General features: G+C 42.6%; 1 protein-coding gene across 1 annotated transcript in view; it reads right to left on the bottom strand.

Moving 5' to 3' along the window:
- The window catches only part of ABLIM1 (actin binding LIM protein 1), a 211,983-nt gene extending 184,850 nt beyond the window's left edge, over positions 1-27,133 (bottom strand). Inside the window, exon 1 of the mRNA XM_063340168.1 lies at positions 26,992-27,133. Coding sequence (XP_063196238.1) covers positions 26,992-27,004 — 13 coding nt within the window. The 5' untranslated portion in view covers positions 27,005-27,133. The remainder of the gene's footprint in view (positions 1-26,991) is intronic.
- Between the last annotated feature and the right edge of the window lie 319 nt (positions 27,134-27,452).

Genomic DNA, 27,452 nt, shown 5'->3' with positions numbered 1-27,452 from the left:
AACAAATCAGCTGGAGGTTTCCAGACTGCTCTGCTGAGAGAATGAAAGAACAAGTTACAGCCAAACGGCCGCAAGACAGAGAAAAGGGATACCATCCATGCCAGAGTGTTTAACCAAACCAAGAGATCCAAAAAAGTATTACTTGATTCTCTCCCATAACACAGAACTGGGGGCACAGGAGACAGGATCCCAGCAGGCCACCAGTTCACACTGACAACAGAAAAAGCAATATAAACAATCTTAACAATCCCTCTCACGCTGTTCTCTGCCACAAGCAGTAGAAACAGGATGCGCGTAGATCCAAATAAAACCTGTAATTGTTTTCAATTATTTATTGAAACTATGAAAAATTTTCTCTTCTGTTTGAATATCAGCTGCTTTTATTACACCAAAGAATAGTAACAGGAAAAAGGAAATTTAACAATGAGAAAAATACCACTACAGCAAGACAGATGCAAGTACCTTGATACCCTCCCCACCCTATTGCTTCAGTACGACATTATCTGGTAGATCAGATCTATTTCGGCAAAGAAAAGCCCGATTCAATGGGTAAAGTATAGGGAAGTCCAGCAAAGTGTTAGTGTTTTGGTTTAGGTTCACTGCAGTTTGCTCACTCTCTCGCCTGGAAGCATGTGCAGTTCCACAACCGAGGGGAGGGGTGAGGGTCCCAGCCTAGCCCTGACAGGCAGACTGCTCACCCCCGACGCTTCAGTGTTAACGGGGGAGAAACACAGATGCTGTAGAAAATTACTCCTAACGCAGGACACTGACCCCCTTTGCCAAAGGAAATGAAAAGTGATTAAAGGAGTTGGGAGAGCCAGAGAGGGAGCACAACTTTGAAAAAGCATCTGGGTTGTGCATTCCCCTCTGCAAGACCAAAATGAACTTGTGAAACACTGTGAGATCTGTAGAGCCTAAAATTTCTCCTTATACCTACTACACTGTGAAATAAAATGAGCCTCTTGCTAGAAAAACTCACTTGCCCACTCCTTTTACAGGAGAAGCCTGTAATTCTGGAGTCATCACCTGGAAGGATGGAGGTGCTCCAAGGAGGTCACAAGGTGCAATTACCGTGCTCTGATGTCTGGAGTCAAAAAAGACGAAAGCTTACCTGCTCCAGGGCTAGGCCACCTGCAGAAGAGTTGCAGATGCAGCTCCAGAAGACTTCAGAAACTGAATTGCAGGCAGCAAGTTCCTTTGGACACAAGAACGTCTGACAGTGGCCATATGTCATTTCGCCTTTCTCTCATTCAAACCCATTTTATAGCTCGGAATGCAAAACTATCTCACAGGAGTTCTGGGAGGGCTAATGCCAATCAAATCGCTACCTACAAACTGTCAGCAAAGACCTTCATTTTTTCCCAAGGGGTAAGCTGTTTACACACTAGAACAGCATGAAAGCACGGGGATTAAAGTGAGTGAAAATACAACCATAGGACTGCAACTATTTAGTGTCACAAGTCCAAATCTGGTGAACTAAAAGAACTACTTAGAGACATCCAGAGATCTACAAGCTTTGCAGATTGACATAGAGGATGCTGAGATTCAATACGCACACGAACATGCACAAAACTATCCACAATGAAAGGCAGGATGAAAAACATCTGATGCGGGCAGGCTCCATACTTTCCCAGGTAAGCACTCAACCCCGAACAATTATTCAATGTAACCGGAGACGGACCCAGCAAAGAGCAGTCAGAAAGTTTGGTCCAACGCTCTGAGAGGTCAGTACGTGCAGTCTAGTATCGAAACAATCCCTTCACCTGAGTTTTTGATAACATCCAGTGCTAAACATACAGGCAATACAGTAAGAAAGCCAAGCAGGACACTAGTACAAAATGGGAAATTCCAACCAAACCAGGGACACGTTACACACAGTGTATGTGCTCAAACCAGAACCCGACGATCTTAGAACAATGAAGGGACTAGCATATAAAAATCAGAAACTACTCAGCAAAAAAAATTAATGATCTATTCAATCAGAGGCATATCATAAGAACACCTAAGAACAAAAATCATAGCTGTGGTTAAGAAACAGAAAACAGAGATCCAAACAATTCTAAGCCTGGTTTCCTGACCTAAATGCACTATCTTTTTGAATAAAATTTATAAAAAAAATAGGTTGTGCCCCAATATCTTTTCAGATAATTATTTTTATGTGAGGAAAATTCACTATATGTAGTTTAGCAATTTTATACAGTGCCACAAAGGAAAAGATGAGCGTATTTGGAGAAGATGGGAAAATTAGAGGTGAACAAGGAACTGACTACAAGGGAAGAACAAGAGCTTATGCAAAAAAAGGGATGGGTGAGCTGAAGGGCAACAAAAAGCTGAAAACTATTTGGCTGCAGTTCTGAGTGCAGAAAACGTTAATGGTGGGGTCCTGCAGCAAAGTGAGAGGGAAGCTTAGCAGGTCCTCCCTAAGCCTCAATACTTAGACTCAGAAGTGACATAAATTTGTGGCCACCATCTGAAGATGTCAAATGGCCTCCATGCATCAGTTTCAGCTTTCAGGTTTTGTGGAAAATATAGTTGAGACCGATGGTCTAAATCTCGTGATTCTTACTGCTTTGCTACAGATCCGTAGGTTCATTAGAGCTAAAATCATGCAAAGTGTAGCTTTGTTTCAACTTTCTGCTATGAATAAAGTAAAGAAATTGATTTTAAATGGCATTTTTACATGGATTCTCTATGTAGCAGACTGTAACGGCCAAAGTTAAAAATGTGCCAGGCAGATATTAAAGTCTGTCTCACAGCCCTCCTAATGCAGCACAACACCAGCACATACCTCTGATTAAAAGCACTCCCCGAAAAATGGCACGTCTCCCTTTATCTGCAACAAAGAATCCACTACTCTGTCATGCAAAGTGAATTTTATTAACTTGATTCAGGGTCTGCCACTCATTTTTCAACATCTTACGTCTACCTATAATACATGTCATGGTTAATCCATTTGATGAACTGTGTTTATTTGTGCTTCTCTGATGAACTCGGCAATTTGCCTGCCAGTCCAGCTGCTTTACAACAGCTTACTGGAGTCCAAATTATTAAAAAAGCTTTACGTACTTTGTGTTATTAAAAAAATAAGTAAATAAATAAAGGCTGCAAACTGCTCCTCCATTTCTGCTGTCTATTTAGATTAGCAAGTCCTCGGGCACTGATCTTTCACGGTGTGTAAATGGTACTTAGCACAATGCCCATCACTCACCCCAGCCTCGCTGGGCTTCCCAGCGCGAATCTAATAACGTAAAGCATTTTTTTTTTGAGTGCAAGATTCACCTTATCTATCAGTAGTTGCCCAGAAGATAAGCATCTCCTCCACACTAAATCATCAACGCTTTCTCTCCAATTAACATAAAAAAGTACCTATGAACATCACCCTTTATCATCCTTGTCATATATCTTTCAGGATTAATAATGCTGTTTATTCCTCAGCAGCCATTCAGACCAGACACAGTAAATGCCGCCTTAGTCAAGTGTCAGTGTATTAGTGTCGGTTTCCTCAAAGAAAAAAAGTAGTTCACAAACTCAATGCTTCCCTTAGGTCAACCCAATACAACTAGTGTTAAAGGAATCTCTACAGTTTTAAAAATGTAAAAAAAAAAAAAAAAAAGCCTTTAACAGATTTAAATTAGCTAAAACACATTTCCAAAAAAGGTTGTTGTTATGTTCTTACTCAAAAATGAAGCCTTGTGACACTAGCAAAATGGTATTATGCCTCCCCATTTAGAACTTAACCTGGCTACTGCTGTAAAAGACAATAAAAAAACGTTTCTGTAAATATATTAGTGTCGTGGTTTTGGCCGGATTGGTTTTACCTCAAACCAGGACAATCAGATACAAAAGGAGGGCTAAGGAGAATCTCCATCCTTTATTGGATGCGGGGGAAACATCGTGACAAAGGATGAGGAAAATGCTGAGGTACTTAATGCTTTCTTTGCCTCAGTCTTTAACAGTAAAACCAACTGTTCTCTGGGTACCCAGGCTCCGGAGCTGGAAGGCAGGGACAGGGAGCAGAATGAAGCCCCCATAATCCAGGGGGAAATGGTGAAGGACCTGCTGCACCACTGAGACACACACAAGTCTCTGTGGCCAGATGGGATCCACCTGAGAGTACTGAGGGAGCTGACAGGAGTGCTCACCAAGCCACTCTCCATCATTTATCAGCAGCCCTGGCTAACCGGGGAGGTCCCAGTTGATTGTCAAATCACAGTTAGCAAATGTGACACCTATCCACAAAAAGGGCCGCAAGGACGATCCAGGGAACTCCAGGCCTCTCAGCCTGACCTCGGTACCAGGAAAGGTTATGGAGCAGATCATCTTAGGTGCCATCACGCAGCACATGCAGGACAACCAGCTGATCAGGCCCAGTCAGCATGGGCTTATGAAAGGCATGGCCTGACAAACCTGATCTCCTTCTATGACAAGGTGGATGAGGGAAAGTATGTGCATTTTTTTCTACCTAGATTTTAGTAAAGCCTTCGACACCGTTTCCCACAGCACTCTCCCGGAGAAACTGGCTGCTCATGGCTTAGGTGGGCATACTCTTCACTGAGTAAATAACAGGCTGGAGGGCCGGGCCCAAGGAGTTGTGGTGAATGGCATTAAATCCAGGGGGCAGCCGGTCAGGAGTGGTGTTCCCCAGGGCTCAGTATTGGGGACAGTTCTGCTTAATATCTTTATCAATTATCTGGACGAGGGGATCGAGTGTACCCTCAGTAAGTTTCCAGATGGCACCACATTGGCCAGGAGTGTCAACCTGCTTGAGGGTAGGAAGACTCTACAGAGGGACCTGGACAGGCTGGATCGATGGGCCAAGGCCAGCTGCATGAGGTTCAACAAGGCCAAGTGTCAGGTCCTGCACTTGGGTCACAACAACTCCACACAACGCTACAGGCTTGGCAAAGAGTGGCTGGAGAGCTGCCTGGTGGCAAAATGGACCTGGGGGTCCTGGTCAACAGCCAGCTGAATATGAGGTAGTAGTGTGCAGAGGTGTCCAAGAAGGCCAATAGCATCCTGGCTTGTATTAGGAACAGTGTGGCCAGCAGGACTAGGTAAGTGGCTGTCACCCCCGTACTCGGCACTGGTGAGGCCACACCTTGAGTATTGTGTCCAGTTTTGGGCCCCTCACTACAAGAAAGACATTGAGGTGCTGGAGTGGGTCCAGAGAAGGGCAACGAGGCTGGTGAGGGGTCTAGAGCACAAGTCTTATGAGGAGCAGCTGAGGGAGCTGGGGTTATTTAGTCAGGAGAAAAGGAGACTCAGGATTATTGCTCTCTACAGCTACCTGAAAGGAGGCTGTAGCAAGGTGAGGATCAGTCTCTTCTCCCAAGTAACAAGCAATAGGACAAGAGGAAATGGCCCCAAGTTGCACCGGCGGGGTTTAGACTGGATATTAGGAAAAACATCTTCACTGAAATCGTTGTCAAGTATTGGAGTAGGCTTGTGGTTGAGTCACCATCCTTGGAGGTATTTAAAATACATTTGTAGAGGTGGTGCTTAGGGAAACGCTTTAGTGGTGGACTTGTGAGTGGAAGGTTAACAGTTGGGCTCGATGATCTTAAAGGTCTTGTCCACTTAAATGATTCTATTGTTCTATTCTATGATTCTGTCATAGTTTGGGCTTACGATTTTTCTGCAGTTAATTCTTAAATGCACCAGACAAACTTTTCATGGGAAGTATATTCCTGATAATCAAAATCCAGATCTTTAAAAAAAGCCAGGATTTTTTAATCTCATTACTAGAACTATTTCTTCATTCAGCAACTGACATTTTCAGACGTTAATGCAGGGAATCACCACATACCACAAAGTAGCCTATAATAAAACAAGGAGTAAAAGGAAAAGCTTTTTATGGTCAATCTTCACTATAGGCTACAGCAAGTAGAAAAAAACCTGAAAGAAAAAAAACAGCTGTAGGAATAAAGACACGATTGGCAGCACACTTTTGGCCATGACCAATGGTGCCAAATACTGCTCCGGCAAAGGTCCACCACAGAGCATACCCAGACATAGGCTCCCGAGGTGGCCTGGCCACTCCAAAGGAAGGAATCTGTGCAGCATTTTCACACTGCGTGTATCTTCAGCCTCCTCATCTGCCTGGGAAGTGATCTCTCACACATCACCATCAAAATCCCTACGACCCTACGAGTGCAGCCAAGAGCAGGCAGGTTTACTTCGGTCATAAAGTACAATTTCACTGTACGTGACCTCAACTGGGTGCAAAAAAACACACAAAACCAGATAGTACTGAGAAAATCACTGCCTTCATAGATCAGATTAGCGTCAAAGAAGGGACAATGGTTTTGGAAATTCTTATTATTTTTTTATTTTTAATATATTGACCTTGATCACGTCCATCTTAAAACACTGAAATTAGATTTACTGTTTGGAAGAAAAGGTACATCTAAAGCCATACAGCTCCCAACAGTTCATTCTGGATTACAAGAGGCTCCCAAAATGCAGTTCTCCCTAACATCTTTTAGGAAGCCTGAACTTAATACGGATATCTTACAAATCTTACTGGTTTTGCAACAGCAGATACCAGAGCCCTTCCAGCATATACCTCAGCACCCTACAAGGCAGGATGCCAGGTCGTTTTTTATTTTAATTTATCACCACAAAGGCAGGTCCTCTGTAGCATGATTAAGCACGTCTCGGGGAATACTCCAAGCACGCGGCACAGCAAGAGGTTTTCCCAGGTAATACAAGGAAGGTCATTCCAGACTCAGCTGTGCTCCCAAGGACAGACAATGTAGACCACTATTTTAGCCACAGGCCTGTCCTGAAAGATCACTGGACACAAACCAAAATCTGCAATCCCTTACTAATAAAACAAGAATGCCATGAAAATCAGATAATTAACAAAGAAGGAAGAACACAATTACAGATTGTAGAGTTATCTTTATCACTATGCATATGTCATCATATTTATCTCTGTTTCCTGTCAGCACATACAAAGAACATGTCTTCAGTGCAGTTAGTTTAATTCACAAGCTCCAAAATAATCATTTTTCACCTCTGTTGACATTTCTGGAAGTTATTTTTGCCTTAGAAAAAGCCAACATGAGGATTTGTGAGGCATGTTACACAAAGCAGCTTGAGGCTTTTATCTGCCTAAACAACCAAACAATGGTGTTAGAGAAGTGTGACTTCTGTTCCCAAGCATGCTCAGAATCAAATTTCACAAAGAAAAAGAGTGACCCAGTTCAGCAATGTAAATACATGTCATCTCATTAGCTTCAAAGTTTAGCTGAAATAACGTTCAGATGCTATGGCTCGCACTTCAGACAACAAATTCCTTATGATTAACCAGGACCAGATAAAGAGATGGTCAGATCATTGCAGGGGTGAACTGACAGAGGTCACTTCAAAGGCCACGTTCCTACAGCTGAGGCTTTGCTGGGGAATCCTGTGAGCTGTATTCTTCAGATGTTTGCATTGTTTCAGGCAGCAGGTCAGCGTGCAGCACTTAGGAAAGACTAATAACCCTACAGTGAAATCAGCATCACCAGAGCATGCAAACTATTCCCAAAGCCATCCCAGAAATAATCTCTCCACATTTGTCTAAGAAAACCACTCCAGGTATCTTCAATTTATTTCTAATAGGATTTGTCTCCTTCACCTGTCACAGTTGTGTAAAAAAAGTTATTAAAGCTGGATTAATTTATTTCATAAAGCTTTTTCTTACAGCTGTACTGAGGAGTCAAAGATTTCGTAGAGTTTGATGTGCTTCATGTTTCTTTTTTTGGGAAAAAGCACCACCATGCCTTTGAAAACATGAACATATGAGAACTGCGCACTAGTATTAGGATCCCACAGCCCTCACACTGTAACACAGATGAAAAGGGATTTTCAGTCATCAAAACCGTTCCATTTCTCTACAGCTGTTTATAACGAGAGTAAAGAAACACATCTTCTCTCCAATCCAGCCTGGGTGATTAATTAACTGAGGCAACAGCAATGCTGCAGCTGCGTTTGCCAAGTTATCATCCTCAGGACCATAATTAACACAAAGGAAGTTCCAGTGGGAATCAGACTTGAACGACATCAGTGGTAACAATTAAAGCCCCTGAAGATTTTACAGTACTTCAGAGCAGCTTCTTAGTTCTCTGAGCAACCCTTCGGTTCTGACAAATGCCTCTTGGAGGCAGCTAAGGCTCAGTATGTTTTTACTGGACTCAAGGATCATCCTGGCTGACAGAAACCTCTGACCTAAGCTTTTGCTTCTAAAATAACAGTGCCTTGCGTATACTTCCCCTTTATCCCCATTTCTTTCATGTAAGCAGTGAAAGCACAAGAGGCAAGTCCACAACTAAAGCAGGAGATGGGGGGAGATTTCTCCTTTCAGCCTGCCTTGGGGATTTGTTGGTAATTCTGTAGTTCAAGGAGACAAAAGATCACAGTGCTGGTTAAATATACTTATCTATATACCCTAGTATTGTTTTGGCTTTCATCCCCCAACACCCACACTCTCTAAAGCCGTACAGCTCTTAGCCATGGATATTCATGCCTCATGACATAAAAACCAAACACCAGACCGAAGCAATGTGTTATCATATGTTAACATAGTGGATTTTTAATGTTTTTATTTTAGCTAGTGGAGATATTCCCATTTTCCCCCTTGATTAATGTATCAATCCAGTGCGCGAGACTTCCCAATTCCTCCCAGAGACATCGGTCTACCCACAGACAGCAGTTCCTAATGAGGCAACACAGTTCTCCCTCCTCTAAAACAAATGCAAAGAGAGGACATCCTTGATCTTTTATTGCCTCTGTGTTTCTGGTGCAATGATCTACTTGCAGCTGACATTTGAAACTTGAAGCTAAAAAGAAATCCACAGATGGGATTTGAAGGTCATCCAAACACAGCTTTAAACCTGCTCTGTTTTGCTCCCTAATGCAGCCTCGATACAAGCCTTTGGTTGTAAGTTATCCTGTACTTTTTTTGCTCCAAGTTGATCATCCGGTATATCAATTTGTGACTGGGTGGGTAAGAGCAATACATTTACAGAGATTCTCCTAACGATATTTTCTTTTAAAGCAGTAAAGCTGGAAAACTTGATTTTATCTTTTAACTTACCCTGTTCAAAGAAGGGTTTACCCTTCTCTCTTTTTCTCTGTAATCACATCACACCTAACTAGAAATAGATTTGCATCATGAAATGTTGTGGTAAATGTCTGTTACATCATTTCGGGACAGCGTTTTAGAGATACTGTGACATTCCCTGTGCTACCAAGTGGACTGAAAAGAACTTATATTTGTAATTCAAAACTGTTGATTTTCGTATCTATCTACTTTTGAGGAAAAAAGCTAACTATGTGTTTGCATAAAAGGCTGACTACAACCCCATGCAAAGGATTAGCCCACATCTGCATGACACTTAAATCCTACTTAAGCCTATTCCAAATATCATTAACGTTCTTCTTGCGCAAATGAGACAGCACCACTCTGGATTAGGTAATGGGAGACACGCTTAGCATGCTGGACTAGATGACAGGGAAGGGACAACACAGCATTACTAGGTTATGCTATCATCTGTGCTTTCTAACCCCCTTGGATATAACCGCCTCATCTTATATATCGTCCTTTATATCTTGACCTGCACCTGCCATCATAGATCATGCTAACCTTTGGCATCTCACATGTTGAATCGCAGAGTAAGAGAGAAGCTGCAGCACTGAGGAAAGCCTGAGTTCGCCTGTATTTAGCAGTGGAGCATCACCGAACTAGGGCCAGCTCTGAATAACATCAGCGATAACACTTACAGCCAAAAAACTTCCTAATTGTGGCGCTCTCAGTCTTCTTACACACACTAACAACAATGACTTGCTATAAAGACCAAATTACTTTAAATTACATACTGGCTTAGTAGACCACAAATTCAGGCTCACTTAGGAAGTGGACAGAACTAAGTAATAAATGCTTCTGAAATAAAATCCCAAAAATCTAGTGGTGCAGGCCACCTCACAGCACAAACTCCAGTCTGAGTTTGGACCATAAGAGTAACTGTTGCCAGGCAAGGCCTTGAGCCACCTCTTTTGTCCCACGTCCTCAACAGGCAGTTCTGTTCACTGGATTGGCATGACACTTTGCACCCAAAGGAAAAGACCAACTCATAGGTGACAGTTGATGACTATGATGGTGAAAGGTCATGTTCAAAATGTGTTCCGTAACTGTTGTCTCAAATTGTTTTCATTCCACAATTCACTGATTTTAAGGCATCTACCATCACCCAGTCTGACTTCTGGCAATAAAATTTACGATGGTGCACATAAGTGTCAGGAAATGCCTGCTAACCAGACACTTTACACTTAACTTCACTAACACTAGCACAAGTGTAAGCACATGTTCTCACTGAGTGATTCTGTATGTGGCCTACATGATACTTCATCTCCCATAATTTGCACTTCTTAACCATTTCTCCCATACCAAATCAGAAATCCTGTAAATACAGCTGAGGTGATTTTGCAGACCAGCTTCTACAATCTGCCTGAAGATTTATCAGAGCCGTTGAAAGGGAAGTTGTTCTGCAGCTCCTGACCCCACCGTATGGAAGCCATTAGGCTCAGCCCTCAGCTCATCTGCACAAGAATAGAAGCACTTGTGTGAAGTCTAGAAATGCTCTTCTGGACATCAAGAAAGACAGAAAACCACTATGGGCAATCATTTTAATTATTAAAGAGCTTGATCACCAAATGAAGGAGCATTGATTTACCAAAGTTCCTGTACATTAAAATCACTCAAAGTTTTGTAAAATGGACCAACATGGCTGTTTGTGAGGAGCTGTCTACAGCAGAGAAACCAAAGTCCAAGAGGAAAGGAAGTCACTAGGTGTTAGCTAGACTACATGTTGACAAAATTAAGACAACACCTGAAGCTATATACATTTATAATCCTGCTGGTTTTCATTCTGTCCAGCTGCATCACACATGGAGAAAATCTCAATGATAGGCTGGGAAGCATACTGGGTAGAAATTTGCAAGAATGCAACCAAAAAGGATACAGGAATTCTGAAATGAATTGCTGGGGCTTGCCTAAAACCACATCAAAAGCATACCCAGGGCAGCCGTAGCCATACCCAAACTCATATGAAGCCTGTGAACTAACAACAATTAAGTCACAGCAATATGGATTTCGGCTCAGCCTATTCACCAAAACATCCAGGTCCTTTCCTAAAACTCGAGCCACTGTGACTTCCCTCGTACTGTTACCCAAACTATCTCAATGCAAGATGTTATATCAGGTCATATGGCAAGTTACAATCACACCCATGATCTGTAGAGAGGAGCAACAGAAGGCTTTGATTCCCATGTACCTGGACTTCAACAACAGCAATAGAGTTCATACTGCTGTACACGGCACCATTTCCAGTCTCCTAACCAGGCTCAGCCTTGATATCTGCCTTCAAGAAATCACAACAATCTCGTTCTGGTCCTAACAACACACTCACAGGACAACTAACAAGTAGAGGGAAAGCGTCATGAAATTAATATTCTGTCTTACATGGAGATACACCTGAAACATAGAGTTGATATCAAAGAATTCAGGTTCATAACCTAAAAAGGAGAAGAACACAAGCTGCTTTGAAGTCAGCGGATGGGAGACACAGGCCCACTGGTGCCTCGTTTCAGGAGGTACAAAAAACAGTTATGGGCTGCTCGCGTGACGCAGAAAGAAGCTGGGCATCACAATCACGGAAGAAGACCTCACCAATAATAATGTTTGTGGAATATACACTTTTGCCCAGAAGACTGTTGACAGCCTCATTTTCAAGGAAACAGAAATACCCCCACATAAAGGAACTTGTCCACTGAATCCAATGCCACCCCCTGCACCCAGGACACAAATAAAGTCAACACACAACACAGCAGTAAATCATTCAACCACCTAATAAAGCTATATTCACTCTGTTCTTTTGGAGCCATCCCTTCTGGAAAAGCTGGGGCAGAGAACTACAGCAATGCAGGGCTTAGGGAGAAACCTAGGGAATAAGATGCACCCTAAATGCAGCCTAGAAGTATAGGCTCTGTAAGCACTAGCTTTGGGCCATTAGCAGGTCCCAAGCGCCTTAGAGCATTACCAAGGGAGAAGTACTTATTTGTTTGAACTTGGATAGAAACAAAATACTGAAAATTATTTGACTGGTTTCCGTTTAGTTGTCCAGCAAGTTATCCCAAGCATCCCAAGCACCTTCACACCAGAGCTGAGAAAAGAAGATGAAATTTCTCAGTCACCTGCATAGCAAACAACCACCTGAAAGACCCAGTCCAATCCTGATGTAACTTTGCTAATTCCACTGTGCTTACTTTGGAGTTGAATATGGCCCCTACATCCTACATTGCTCCACTTAACACAGCGTGTGACTAAAGCTCTGCTCGGCTCCAGATGGCCAAACGTCAAATAAATTGAAAAACAGCCATTGCCAAATCTCTACTTACAAAAAAAAAAAAAAAGAATTACAGATTAAATCAAAGAGGGAATACGAATTCAGCATTAGAAAATATAATGCAACATGCTGCCTTGCCTTTTGGAGCTCACTTTTACAAGGTATTTACCTTGTAAAAGGTAATGAAAAGATGCAAAGGTAATGAAAACATGCTATAAATCTCTGCCCCTAGCTAAAATCTCTGCCCCTAGCTACCGAACAACCTCTTGGCTCTCTTCATCCTGCTGACAGTGTTTATGTCCTCCAGGACAGAATGCCACCGTGCTCCAGATTAGGGGTAAGACCTCCATGCCCCTACCGGCACACAAGCTATTTCAAAGAGGTATTAAAACTAAATAATAACATCCAGATACTGCACTTTCTTTAGAGAAGACAAGGCATGACTAGAAAGCAAACTATGCACTATGCGAAAAAATTGGTACTTTCCTGTGGTTCAGGTAACCCAGGAATCATGACCAGCAGCAGCTGATCATGAATAACTGAATAAAAACATCTATACACATGCACATACAATTTGTTCCTCATGTTTCCAGCCATTTTCCAATGTGGCTGCCAGGATGGCAACAGAATTCAGCTGAGCTACTTAGTTCAGAGCAGGGTTTAGCCCATAGGGAGGAAGGGAGAGAGGAAGAAAGGGACAGCAATATTTTGATTAATATACAGAACTGGAACTCATTAAGAGTAGGATCAATTTCCAGTTTTATACAACTTCTCTTCCCTGAACTAACCTACATCTGACATCAGTCATAACACTCTAGAAAGAGCTAAAAGTAATTTTCACACCTTCCTTCTAGGATAGCATGTTATATGGCATGTCCTAGATCAGATAAAGCAGATTGTGGATGAAACACAGATTTTACCTAGACTCTTGTAACTGCCAGGATGAACAATTCCCCAAAGATCACATATACATAATCAACAAATAAACAATATAACGTAATATATTATACAAATAAACACGCAAACCCCCCTTGTTTTAAAGAAAGTCTCCAAAACAGAGGTTCAGACTGAACATGGCTGAATAAACCCATATGTCCCATAGCACAGAACCCTAAAGTTACAAAATAATAATGGTGAAAGGGACTTAAAAAAGCTGTGTGCTTCTTCCTGCCTCAAGGCAGGATGAACTGTCTCTACAACTATTCCTCTGTTCAGTGTCTTCCACTACTTCATATCATGACCAAAAATCTGACCAATTTCATCTCTCTGATTAGCACAAATTACTCTGCTGGCCTCCACAGTTATTCTAGTTTTACACAACACAAGAGAGTATAGCCTGTCTTCAAAGAGCTCCGCTACCAAAAAATACTTTTTGTCAATATATTCTTTGCCCATAAAATAAGCACTGAAGTTTCTAAACAGTCATTCAGGCAAGAAACAGAACAGGAATAAAAGGCATGCTGATTATTTTTTGAAGCACTTAGGAAAGATCAAATTGCTGTGTTTGTGTCACCCTCCGATACCGCAGAATACTATGCTCAAATGCAACCAACATGTCTGACATTTTCAAGACATATAAAACAGGAAAATAACCATTTTAGAAAGGCTTTTAACTTACAGTTCCTAGTGGAAAATGAATTTGATGCTAAACATTTGCATTCCCAAGACAAACTAATATCAAGAGTAGCATGCTTACAGAACCCATAAATATTAGCGATAAATAATGTTGGACAGAATGAAAAGCTGAATTAAAGATTAAAGGTTATTTTGCATTGCAGAAATTAAGGAGGGTGGGGCAGAAAATGAAACCTCATAGTAGTCAAGAACTATTTCAGTCCGTGATGAGTATTGTTTCTGGAATACAGTCTGGGGAAGAAACATCAATAAATGCTCGACTAAGAACTGCACACTTTGAAAGACATTCTGAGCAGGCACACTAACATGCGTTTTAAATGGACAAACATGCCCAATATGGGTGCCAAAACCATCATTTTTTCTATCCTAGAACCTGAAAAACTCTCAGACACTCTCTCTTATGTGGTCCTCTTTTGATATAACATTTATTGCTGGAAATCAGAAAGTCAGAACACACTGAGTAAACTAAGCTTTCCTGACAGCATGAAGGAAGATAATATTCTGACTAAAACTGGTAAGTTTGGAACTGTTAAAATGTTTAGGCGGCAGCAGTGACTCCTGTGGACTTTATTTTCTTTTCTAGTTATTCTTCCTGTCTTCCCAATTTCATTTACATGAAATGTAATTTGCAAATAGAAAAACTACTTGTTACATTCATGAAAACCCTTTTGATCAGTTCTGGCTGCATCTGTGGGGCTATTTAGACATGTCAGAAATCAAAAGGACATCGCAGCTGATCTCATCTTTAATCCATTCCCAGCGAGTTAGCACAGGACTTCTGTTGGTGATACGCTTTCTAATTTCTTTACATTCCCCAGCTGATGGGGTTTCCTAATTACCCGAGGAAATCTCTTAATACTTCTGTTTGAAACTTCAAACTGCAGTGCTAAGAAAGCGTTAACAGAATATGTATTCAAGGAAAACAGCAGCTTCTACTTTAAAGTAGCAACATGGACTGCGTAACTCAGCAGGATGGAAGCACACGCGGGCTGGAGCTGTTCCGTCTCACTGCAGATCAGCTCTTTGCTATGCAAACACGGAAACATGGCACCAAACTTAATCTTATATTTTTCCCCTGAAAAGTCATATGCCTGCACATGTGCTCCCCGCTCCCTTTCCAGGCCTCGCGCTTCTGCGATATTGCTAGAGAAGCATAACTTCATAAAGTTGGGAGAGAAACCTAATTGCTTAAAAATAGGATTTGGCAGAGCACCAGCTCCCAGATCAGTCTGTGAAGCGTTCAGAGATTTTAAGCAGCTAAGAGTTCTACCTCAGGCAATTTCAAACCAGTACTTTCTTCTGCTCCCTTCAGAAAACCACAAAAATATTTGCAGCAATTGTAAGGACAGTTACTCCAGAAGGCACTCCCCTTGGCTGCTAGGCATCTTAGGGTGTCCAAGAACCAAAGAAATAAAAACAAAAAGCTTGTTGACATCAGAACATTGACAACTGCTTTCACTAGGGAGGTATCTGTAACTCTCCAAGTGTTCTCTACTCCCATCTCTTCTAATCTTTTTTAGACTCAGGGACAGTTCTGGTCTATGTCAGTTCTGCCTCTGTACCAGCTTGAAGAAGGATTTCCACAGATATCCTCTTGCCTCACTCTGCTTTAAGTATGCCTCTCTTGCTCCCCGTTCTCAGATGCCCTTCTGTTCTGCTTCCACTCTCTCCAGCTCTTACTCCCTGGCTCCTTCACCCGCTGCTCTCCTGACTTCTCAGTCTCCAGAGGAATGTGCAGGAAGCAAATTTAACAAGGGCAGGACAAGGCTCAATCTTGACCTCGCTTCCTTAGAAAACTGAATCATAATCTCTATTAGCAACATCCAGATCTTTCTGGACCTGTACGTTTGGAGGGAGGGTTCAGCTATGAAGACGGAGTATGATATAAAAAACATTCCATGTAAGTCCAATAATCTTTCAGGAATGGGAATTGTGTGGAACAGAGCATGAATTAACCTCCTCCCCTCTTTCAAATGGCTGCAGCGAGCACAGGTGATTAGTTTCTTTAGTTGTTTTCTATAGGTAGGCTCCAAATCTGTTTATGTGTGCACATACACATTCATACGCACACACCCAGCCACCAAGGGGATCTTTGCTGGGATTACCGCTTCCCTGCAACTCCAGCCACAGCGCTCATTAGCTTCAGCTGGCTGCCTCCTGACCTACCCTCTCCCAGCCATTCCCCTGGGCAGCAGCGCCAACAACCTGTACTAAAAATACCTCCTCAACATCATAAATAGCAAGATGGTAGGATTCTTAATCCCCCTTCAGGCACAGAGTCTTTTTGCTTTTGATAAATACGGAGTGGCAACAATGGACAGAGGATAAAGTGCATCTTCTAGCACTGGTCTGCTTGGCCTCCGTGCCTTGCAGAAAGGAAAAATGAGAACTCCCAGTATCCACAAAGCTGTCACCAGAGGACGAGAGAAAGAGGGGGAAATCGCTATTGCAAAAAGGCACACAATCTCCCAAAACTAAATCCTGAACATGTTAAACTCAATAGGACTTACTGCCCAAAACACAAGACCAGTGTTATAAAACAACACTTTAGATCTGCGGATTATCTGCACCGAGCAGGGAGCCAGACAGCAGGAAAACTCACAGCAAAAGAAGGGAACGGTTGAATCTTGCCCAGCTGAACTCCCGCACCCCCACAAACTGGACAGAAGGCGGCGAATGCACAGTGCCAGGCCAGCCTGGCCGCAGGAAGAACAAGCTGCAGCCCTCTCATGGTACTTCACTCTTGAAACACTGCACCAAACATTACACAAACCTCTCACCATCCTGGCCACGCAGATTTGAAAAAGCCCTGCATTACCTAGGGACCGAGGTCATGTTATATCTAGGTATACAAAATACATTAAAGATCCTAAAATCAACTGCCATTTGAGTCTAAGTTTTCAGCCCTTTTCTTTACTGAATGTATTACGGTAGAAACTCAAAAGTACCAAAGCAACTGTACAAGTCTGTGAGCTTTGTTGACCCATACAATTCTGGAATTCTCAAAAATCTCAGTTTATGATGAAAAAAAAGGTTACATGGCTTTCTTTTTTTTTCCCCCACAATCTCCGTTAGGTTTTAAAATATTAAACCTAGAAAAATTTGCCGCTGTCCAGCTGCAGTTCTAAAGGAAGAACATCACAAGTGGTGTTTCCTGCACAAACAGGAGTAGGAAAATATTTATGATGTTGCAAGCTTGGAAAGAAATATGGTATCACTGGGGTAACTATAATACAGTCATATACATTAGCCATTTAAAGTTTTTAAATTTTAAATGACATTTTCAGAAAGATGGGAACAAGATAATGGCATCAGAATTATATTGTTTGTATCATGTATGAACATAACCAGCTAACCACGGCCTCTTTCTCTGAAACACTAGACTCCACATGTGCATTGCACATCTAAGTACACAAAACATTCATCTCAAATATCAAAACATCTGGCAAGAGAAAATAGAAAAAAATATTTTCTGGATATTTTTGGACAGAGATTACTTCAGGTCAAGTCAGAAAACATCCCTAAGCTGCAATCATCAAATTCTTTTATCAGTTATTTTGGATTTAGCCAGTGTTACTAAGAGAGAAATATGACATAGGCTTTTTATAGCTGCTGCCAATTCAACAATGATCAAAGTTTTATTACTCTTCCTTAGATCAAAGTCTGGACTGGATAATTTTGGGATTATCTCCAGCTCATGAAGTAGAATAAACACTTTTGGATAACCACATTATTATATAACAATATCATCTTCTTGCAATAAGTTTTGTTCTTATTTATATATGCCACAGGTTTTTAGTGGATTGTCTGATTATCATTTAATTGTTTTATTGGCTTACTAGGACAATAAAAGAGAAAATTATACAACAGCAGCAGAAGGCCATAGAAACATTCAAATTCTCTCTTGTGTATCTGCATTCATATGCAGAAGATATTCATGAAACTAAGATTAAAAAATAAAACTGGGTATAATTCCAGTGAAAGGTAATAGGTCTTACAGCTCTGCTCATTATAAACCACTCAAGACATCTACAGATTTCCTTTTGGGGAACAGAGACATACACACACACCTCGGCACAGCCTGTTCATGCATATACACACCCTTCCGACTGGAACAAAGAAAGTCCTCGGCAGAGAATTAGTATACTCACATTATGTGAGCTTCCATTAATAGGCATAAAATATTACTTCATGGGTAATAGTCAGCACAACTCCTTCTGCAACCAAACCTAATTTAAAAGGTGCTTAGATGTGTGCTTCACTGAGGTGTGCTTTCATTCAAGAAAAAAAGGGTTTTCTCCTTTAGGTTTTTATTCTGACAAAACCATTGATTTCTACATTGTCTATTGACCATAGGCTCAGCACTGAACAAGTTATTTATTATTACCTTCAATGAAACAGCAAGTCCTAAATCCATCTCTTCTTTTACACCCTAATTCTTATGAAATTCATTCACCTCACACAGCCTTTATTGAAGCTAACTCTTCCACAAATGTAGACCAAGGAGTCTAGGACACCAGAGAAAGCCACTACTTTGGCATAATCTGCTCGGCATTTTCTGTATGCGTAGGGTCACAGAGAGTTAGAGCTGGAACATCGTTTTCAGAGCTGTTATTGTACTCTCGTAGCTATGTTCCTTCATCATTAACTCGTTTTAGCTCTTATCTAACCTGCTTGTCTCCCAGCCTTTCTAATGCCAAAAATGAACTGAAAGCTTTCATCACTAGTTAAAAGGAAACTGTAATTTGAACAGCAGTTTTTCTGACTTTTCTGTTGATCAAAGATGCCTCATACGAGCCTGATGCAATAGAAACAAAATCAGATTTAAAATAACAGTAATTAAAGCAGAATCCTTCCACTGAGTGAAATCCCACAGGCCTTAGTCATACAAGACTTACACTAGAGGAGAAAGTAGTGAAAAGCACATTAAATACTACTAAGTTAAGGTTCCCGGTATAGCAAAGGGAATGATAAATAGTAAGAAAATGTTAACAGAAATTGTTTCAGCTTTGCACTTCGGATTAAAATTTGTCTATCTTGTGCAGTTTCAGAAATAGAATAAACCATCTTTATTAATAAGGAAGCAGTAAACGAGGAGTTTTCTTCCTGTCATGATGTCCTTAGAAAGTCCACTGTGGTAAGGCCACTCACTTCTCTGACCTATCTCCAAGAGGATCACCACTAAGCGCCATGTTGGTAGGTTACCAAGAAAACATCTGTGACCATGAAGGAGAAAAAGACATTGTTGGCTTCACCACTGAACAGCAACACGCACTGCACTCTTCAGCTCCAGAACGAGCGAAGCACGGGTCTAAGGGCTTCAGGGAGTCAGACCTCACAATCCGCTGACTGAGCTGGATGTTCTTCTTTCACCCCCCTGTGCGCTGAAACTTCAAATATACCACAGGGGTAAAAAAGTACCTTTTGCCTCACCTTTGAGTACGTTGTCTTCTGGATGTTTCCTATTTCATGCTTCTGTCCAGAGTGCCCCTCAATCACAGCTGCACCAGGCATCTCTCAGTAATCCCACCAGCACAGCAGGAACACCAGCACCTCTTCTCTGGAGGCAGAGAGCACACTGGTGCCACAAAACACCCTGCCTCATCATAATTTTTTTTACACATCAGCCTTTTTTATAATGATGACAACAGATCCTCCTTCCACTTCAAAATGTAGAGCTTAGATGAACATATTGTGATTAATGGGGTGAAATCCTCTCGGCGGCCGATCACCAGTGGTGTCCCTCAGGGCTCAGTTTTTGGGACAGCTCTGTTTAATATGTTTATCAATGATCTGGATGAGGGGATTGAGTGCACCCTCAGTAAGTTTGCAGATGACACCAAACTAGGTGGGAGTGTTGATCTGCTTGAGGGTAGGAAGGCTCTACAGAGGGACTTGGACAGGCTGGATCGATGGGCCAAGGCCAACTGTATGAGGTTTAATAAGGCCAAGTGCCGGGTCCTGCATTTTGGTCACAACAATCCCAAGCAACGCTACAGGCTTGGGGAAGAGTGGCTGGAAAGCTGCCCAGCAGAAAAGGACCTGGGGGTGCTGGTGGACGGCCAGCTTAACATGAGCCAGCAGTGTGCCCCGGTGGCCAAGAAGGCCAACAGCATTCTGGCTTGTATCAAGAATAGCATGGCCAGCAAGAGTAGGGAAGTGATCGTGCCTCCGAGTACTGTGTTCAGTTCTGGGCCCCTCTGTACAAGAGGGACATTGAAGTGCTGGAGCTTGTCCAGAGGAGAGCTACCAGGCTGGTGAGGGGTCTGGAGACCAGGTCATATGAGGAGAGGCTGAGGGAACTGGGCATGTTTAGCTTGGAGAAGAGGAGGCTGAGGGGAGACCTCATTGCCCTCTACAACTACCTGAAAGGAGGGTGTAGAGAGGTGGGTGTTGGCCTCTTCTCCCAGGTGAATAATGACAGGACCAGAGGAAATGGTCTGAAGTTGCGGCAGGGGAGGTTTAGATTAGATATTAGGAAGAATGACTTTACTGAAAGAGTGGTCAGGCACTGGAACAGCCTGCCCAGGGAGGTGGTTGAGTCACCATCCCTAGAGGTGTTTAAGAAACGTCTAGATGTGGCACTTCAGGGCATGTTCTAGTGGAAGAGATTGTAGGGGTTTGGGTTTTCTTGTATGTGTATGGTTGGACTCGATGCTCTCAAAGGTCCTTTCCAACCATGAAGATTCTATGATTCTATATTAATAGTTTTCAACAAACATGAAGTGTGTGCAATCATTTCTAGCTGTGGGAAAGTAACTCCAAGGCTATGCAATTACAGGAGAAACTGGGCAGGTACTCAGACAGGTAGCTCATATTCAGCTCTCGCTAAAGCTCTATGGACTCGCCACTCTAAGTTTTAAGTCTAACTCCAGTGCATGTACATAAACAGCAGGCTCTGCATTGTGGATGTGGACATGTTTCATGGTTTACATGAAACAAACTGACTCACCAAAGTGCAAATTCCGGCTTACAAATGGGAAAAGAAGAGCGCAAGACTTCTCCATCACAGGGGTACCTTGCTGAAGCCTGGCTGGTCCAACCTTGTTTGCAAATGAAGGATTTCCCTACATACCATATGGGACTGGTAAACATACCGAATGCAATGGTCAATAATGTTTACAGGATTAGGACTCTTATTTGGGTTTGAGCTTCTAAAAATGAAGTTCCATCTGAAAACACACCACAATAAGGGCTGAGCATTTAAAAAAAAAAAAGCGTGTCTCTCAGAGTTTTTATCTGCTATTACTGTAAAATGTCTAGGAGTTTTCTTTGGGTTTTAATGAAGAACAACACCTACTAACACCTACTACATGATAGCCTAAACAGTATGTGACAAAAAAATTATGAGCTACTTGCTGGTCTCGGAACTTAGAGACTGAAGTCTGTTTTCGACGGTGTGTTTCTGCCTTTACACTGCAAAACTAAGAAATGCTACATCAGTCACATGAACTAACCATGTGTGGTTTTCATTTTCAATTACTAACAGATCAGATTTAAAATAATTCAAAATATTCAATTCGAACCTATTAAAAGGAAAAAAAAAATCCCTAAAAGATTGTTTTCAGAGACTGCAAAACACATGAGGTTCTGGTGTTTTCTACTAAAAGCAATTTTGCTGGCTTTTCCATCCATAAGCTGATGCTTATTTTCCTTCTGTGCAATTCCTTTCAAAGCCATGCATTTAAAATAGATTCTACCTCATTGTCCCAGTTTCCTCTTGTTGTTGCCATTAGTCTATGCAACTTTTTCCATGCATTCAGGACTAATTTTCATTAATCACAAAAGTTAAACAGCACAGACTAAGCTTTGTTGAGGGGAAAAAAAGATGGGATGAAGAGACAAACTTAAAAAGGAGCATCTTAAAAGAGATACTACTGTTTAAGTCAGATACCTCAGTAAAATATTCTTGTTCCCCATCAAAACAAAAGCTCTAAACGTTTGGCTGCAGCTACTGATTCTCATGTACAGACAATTACAGCTTGCAGTGACAATCCAGGTGCTAATCCTGAGCTATTTAAGCCACTAAATTGAGCTTCAAGCCCTAAAATGAGTAACTGGAGAAAAAGTCATTACATGTATTTTGAAGAAATAAACAGAAAGTACAGATAGAATTAAATAACAGTATGAAATCAGTACAGAAGAAATTCAGGACAAAAGCTGGGAAGAGAAGAACCTTGAGAGGCATTTCGAAATTCTGCACTGCCTAGGTATTGAAAGTAGGAAAGAGCTGTGTCGGCGTGACTGCACAGCCAGCTCTGTCTCAGGTCATGCTGCAGAGCACCCAACCCTGCCAGGAACGCGCTCCTGCAGGCTAGGGAGCGTTATACCAAGGAAAATGCTGGAAATCACTAGGGCTGGCAGCATTTAAAGCTACAATAATTAACTATTCTAAATATGCGTTCGGTGATAGCCATGCACTAGTCACGCCACAAATTAAATCAATAACAGATCATTACAGGCCTGAAAGAAATACCTGTGACAACAACTAGAAAAACAGAGCAATAGTTTTCAAAAAGGATGTGGCAGACAATATTGCCACCTCTTAAGTGGCTGGTTCCTTTAGGTATGAGCAATATTACTGTGAGAATCACAGACCAGAATAAAATGTTGACCAGAAGCTCCCAGCAGCTAGTTTTTAAACCAGTCAGCACAGACCTCAACCAAAACCATCACTATCATCAGCAGCAGCCATGGCTATTTGAGGAGGACTAGAAGATTTGAAAAATAAAAGTTAGTGGTGGAATACGTAGAATCTTAAGACTTAGTGTGTAAATATCTCACAGAAAAATTTGCGATTTCCTCACACAGAAGTTCACAACTGTGAGACAGATCAATCAGGTGATGTGTGCGGTGCATATGAAGAAAGAACTGTTACCAGAGCAAAACATAATGAGCTGAAGTTTATCACCCTCTGCTAGAAATCTATTATTGACTTGACTTGGGTAAGAACAAACAAGGCACCTGAGAAGAGGCCCAGAAAGCAGAAATTTCCCTGTTCTGACCTGGCTCTGAGACTCAGGAAAAAGATCATTTTGGTTCCTGTCTCACCTGTAAAATGAGGAAAAAACCTCCCTCCCACCAGCAGTAACGGTGATTTATTTGTCTAGACTGAGAAGTGTTTGATCTACATTTGTTAGAAAATCAAATAGGAAAAGATAAGGACTGTAGTATAAAATAAATTCTTTAGCTAAACAACTCTACTACTTTGACTATTGAGTAGGCTAAAAAATGTAATTACCTTCTCTACAACGCCCACACGTACAGCATCAGAGCAGCACAGTACAACCTGTTAATATTAGACAGCAATAATATTTCTTTAACACTGGCTTCTGTCAAAATTCAGTGATTTTAATTATGGCACAAAAAAGGCTGAAAAGACACCACTATTGATAAACCTCCTATTTTACACGCCTATGTTCTCCTGAAGAAGTTGCCTACTGGACTAAATACAGCTCATGCTAATTCTTTCACCGTTTAGAAAAAAAAAATTAGCAAAGATCTTCGTATTTGACCATAGCAAACACTCCCATTTGTGCCTGTTTGCTCTAGCATAACTGAAGATTATAACAGTTAAAAATAGCCCTTTTTCCATTAACCTTCATGATAACAAGTAGTTTTGACAGTTTTTAAGCAGTTTGAGATAACGTGCACAAGTAGGTCACAGTTATACTTGGCTTTAGAAAAACGTCTTTCATCCAGAGAATTTACAGCTCTTTGCAAACAAGCCCTTAGGTTAGCAACAATCTATAAGGCTTACTCCAACACCCAAATTCAGTTATGTATGAGTCCTAATAACAACTACTTAACAACGGCTGAAAGTACAATATGAAGCCTTTTGCAAACTGCAAAATTGAAAAGCCCGACTGACGTCAAGGGCAGCTCCCCACTGATCCCAACAGGCCGCAGAACAGGTCGTGAGAGCGCCCTGGGAAGGACTCCAACTTGACAGGGAAGTGAAAAGGGATGTTTAAAGTTCGTTTCAGCTCCCAGTTATATCACCAGATTTCCAAAATGCTTATCTGTTCAAGCTTCTGGGAATACACGTCTGTGCTGCTTCATCTGGCACTTGGTCAAAACATGTGCTAGAGCTGTACTCTGAGGAGAGCGGTAGAAGAATGTCAGAGACCTTACACTTTGGTAACAGAGAGAGGTGAGGGACAGGTGTGAAGGGCTGCAACAACCTGCTCTGTGAAGGGTGGAAGGAAATAAAGGAATATTTCAGAAAATTCATCTTAAAGCACAGGTAAGCCATTTGTCCTCACAGCAACCGCTCTGAAATTTAGCTACCATTATTTCCATTGTACAAATAGGGAGGCATAAAACTCTTCATCTGGAGTTCCATTTAAGGCAAAATTACACGGATTTGGTTTATCAGTTACACTTCATATATTGACTTACAATCTATCATAACATCATTGCCTATATGGGTATTTTTGGTTAAATAACGACAGGGAACTAGAGCAAAAGAGTTAAAAGGAACAGTCCAAAAGGACAGAGGTATCGCTGGATTTCAGGAGTTTCTTCTATCATCTGTTGCAGTCAGTTAACTAGACCATGCTGCCTCCTGGAGCAAAAGAGGTGAATAGAGAGCGCACAGATTGAACACTGATGATATTGTGATGTTTTTTACTATCCCTTGAATATCTCTCGCAGTTTAGTAATGAAAATGGCACAGGTGAATGTTTAACTCTCTTGCTATTCTTGGTATGCTCGGTATATAATCAACAAGCAAACAGCTCCGAGTCTCTGATGCATTCAGAATAATAATGATCACCTTTTGGACAGCTAACACAACATAAAATATTAACAATCAACATCCGCTGAGCATGCAGACCCTAAAGATTCAGTGGTTTTAATGGGACTGCATATGCATGAGGTAATCTGCCTTCATAAGCAAAGGGTCCCTACCTGATATTTGAACAAAGCTTAAAGACTTCCTTCTTACTTGAGATACATTCTCATGAGTAACCTCATTAAGACCCATCATTCCACAGAAGCGTGTAAAAGTAAGTTAATATGTAAGATTTTAACAGCAGTAGTGTTTAAAATGGTTAATAATAATGGCCTATAGTACTTTACACACAAATAGCCTTCGCTCAGCACTGAATAACTCTTTACTTGCACAGACACACTTATTTTCCAACTAAGTCCATTTGTTAAAATTGAAAAGCAAATATCAATAGGAATTACTATCTTAATCTCTTTTATGAATCTTATTCACTACTTCCCTAAAGTCCTGTGGACTCTCTCTCTCTCTTTCCAATTAATTACTCTGAAAATAATAGATGGCGGGGAAGAGGCTGAGAAAGAATTCACCCTTCTTCTCCAGGCAGCTCTCCAGCAGAATCTAGCAGGCATCAAACATCATGTGTTGTGCAGATGAATAGGAAAGAGGGATGGTGGGGGGAGGAAAAAGGAATACAGCCAGTGGAAATATTCCCTGGCTTCCCAATCTGGATGGTTCGGTTTTGGGGAGTCATCTGCAGAGATGAAATTGCAAGGTTTTTCTGTCACCTCCTCAAATCCAGGTACCCCTTTGAAGACAAACACTGTAATCCATGTCATAAAGCTTTGCTGGGTTTTCCCCACAAGTACTAATGCAGTCTTAGCACAGCCCTGATGCTCATATACTCAGTGTTCTTCTAGAAATGGATTCTTGGGAGACTGATACGGTCCACTTCTTCCAAAAGCAAGAATAATACTGTCCCACGAAGAATGATGCTGCTCTAACACCATTTATTATTAATATCTAAAATGGGTGTGATGCTTTAGGAAGATGGTCCTAACCACAAAATGCTGACAACCTTTCAGCAGTCACATGATGCCTTCCATGTGCATGAAGCTCATCTGGACATCAGCAGGAATCCAAGCAAATGAAAGAGCGGGTCCAGGCTGAGCAAGATTTAATACATGGAGATGAAGAGAAATAAAGGGGTGAACAAATAAGACGTACCCCTACATTCAGGGGTTTGTTAATTTGTAATACATAATTTTGACAAAGTATTTTTTCAATCCAGAGATAACCAGGGAGTGGTTTTACTTGTCATTGTTATGCAGGTAATTTTCTCTCTTCCTTCAAGGAAAAAAAAAAAGGAAAGAGGTGCTTACAAGTATTTCTGCTTTGTTACGACAACGTTTGGAAAATGCTTAACCGCATGTCTCAGGTTCTTTAATTGGCACTAACTATAATCAAAAAGCTAAAAGCATCAGCCTTTAGGCCACACCTGCATCAGTTTCTCAAATCAGAAGCGGAAGTTTGGGACGAGACAGGGTCCGCAGTCAGCGAGGGCCGATCTGTTCATCCCCAGCCCAGAATTACCAAACACCCAGAGCCTACGCACAACCGCATGCAAAGGACAAAGGCTAGCCAAGTTTAGGCCGTTATTAAAACAAATGCAAATCTGAAGCAAAACTTCAAAATGTTAATTTCAAGCCAGAAGCAAATGTCCACCAGAAGTATATAATCTGACGACTGGCTTTACCACCACCACACCCGAACAGGATCTTTACAAATGACAGACCGAGCCCGATGCCTCACCAGTGCCCGGCAGCCACACCAGTACCAATCACTTAGTATTTCCTAAGCGGTAACAACCACCGAGTTCTGACCCTAACCGCCCCACCCCACCACCACCATATTCCTTTCTCTGCATACACACGCTCCCATCACCATTTAAACCGCACCAAACCGCCGCCCCCCGGGTCTCCCCGCCCGGCCCGCAGGTGCGGCTGGCTGCCGGTCCCCCGAGGATGCTCTGCGGCGCCAAGCCCTGCTGCAGCCCGCTCCGGAGCCCCTTCCCCGGCCGAGCTGCAAAACGGTACCGGTGGGGAGGGGGGTGGAAAAAAACATCTCGCCTCCCCGCCCTGCTCCGAAAATCGCCCGCGCAACCTCCGCCCAAGCACCGCGGCACGGCAAGGTCAAGCGGCCAGCAGAGACGCGGAGCCCGGGGCGGCGGAGACCCACCTCTGGCAGACATGGCTCAGGCGGGCGAGGAGCGGAGCAGCGGCGGAGCAGCGGCGGAGCGGCGGCGGACGGCCCGCACCGCCCTGCGCCCTCCGCGGCGGCCGATGCGGACAGCGTGGGGGGGCGGCAGCGCTGGGCCGGGCCGGGCCGGGCGGGTGGGTCCGCGCCGCCGCCGCCGCGCTCCCTCCCCCCTTCCCTCCCTGCGCGCCGCGGTGCGGGGCGGCGCCGCCCTGCGCTGCCCGTGCCCGGCCGTGGGTGGACGTGGCTGTGTCCGCCGGGGCTGGGGGGGGGGCGTGGAGGGAGCAGGGGCTCCCGTGGGGCGGGACTGCGCGCTGGGGGCGGCGGCGGAGGGGAGGGGGGACAGAGGGATGAGGCGATGTCGGCTGCGGGTAGGGCTACAGGGAAATGTCACCGGCGGGGTGCGCTGGGCACGTCCCCTCGCATGGCGATGGGCTCGGGGA

The sequence above is a fragment of the Chroicocephalus ridibundus genome, chromosome 6, assembly GCF_963924245.1.
Source record: "Chroicocephalus ridibundus chromosome 6, bChrRid1.1, whole genome shotgun sequence".
NCBI lineage: Eukaryota > Metazoa > Chordata > Aves > Charadriiformes > Laridae > Chroicocephalus > Chroicocephalus ridibundus.
This window is presented reverse-complemented; position numbering and strand designations above follow the sequence as displayed.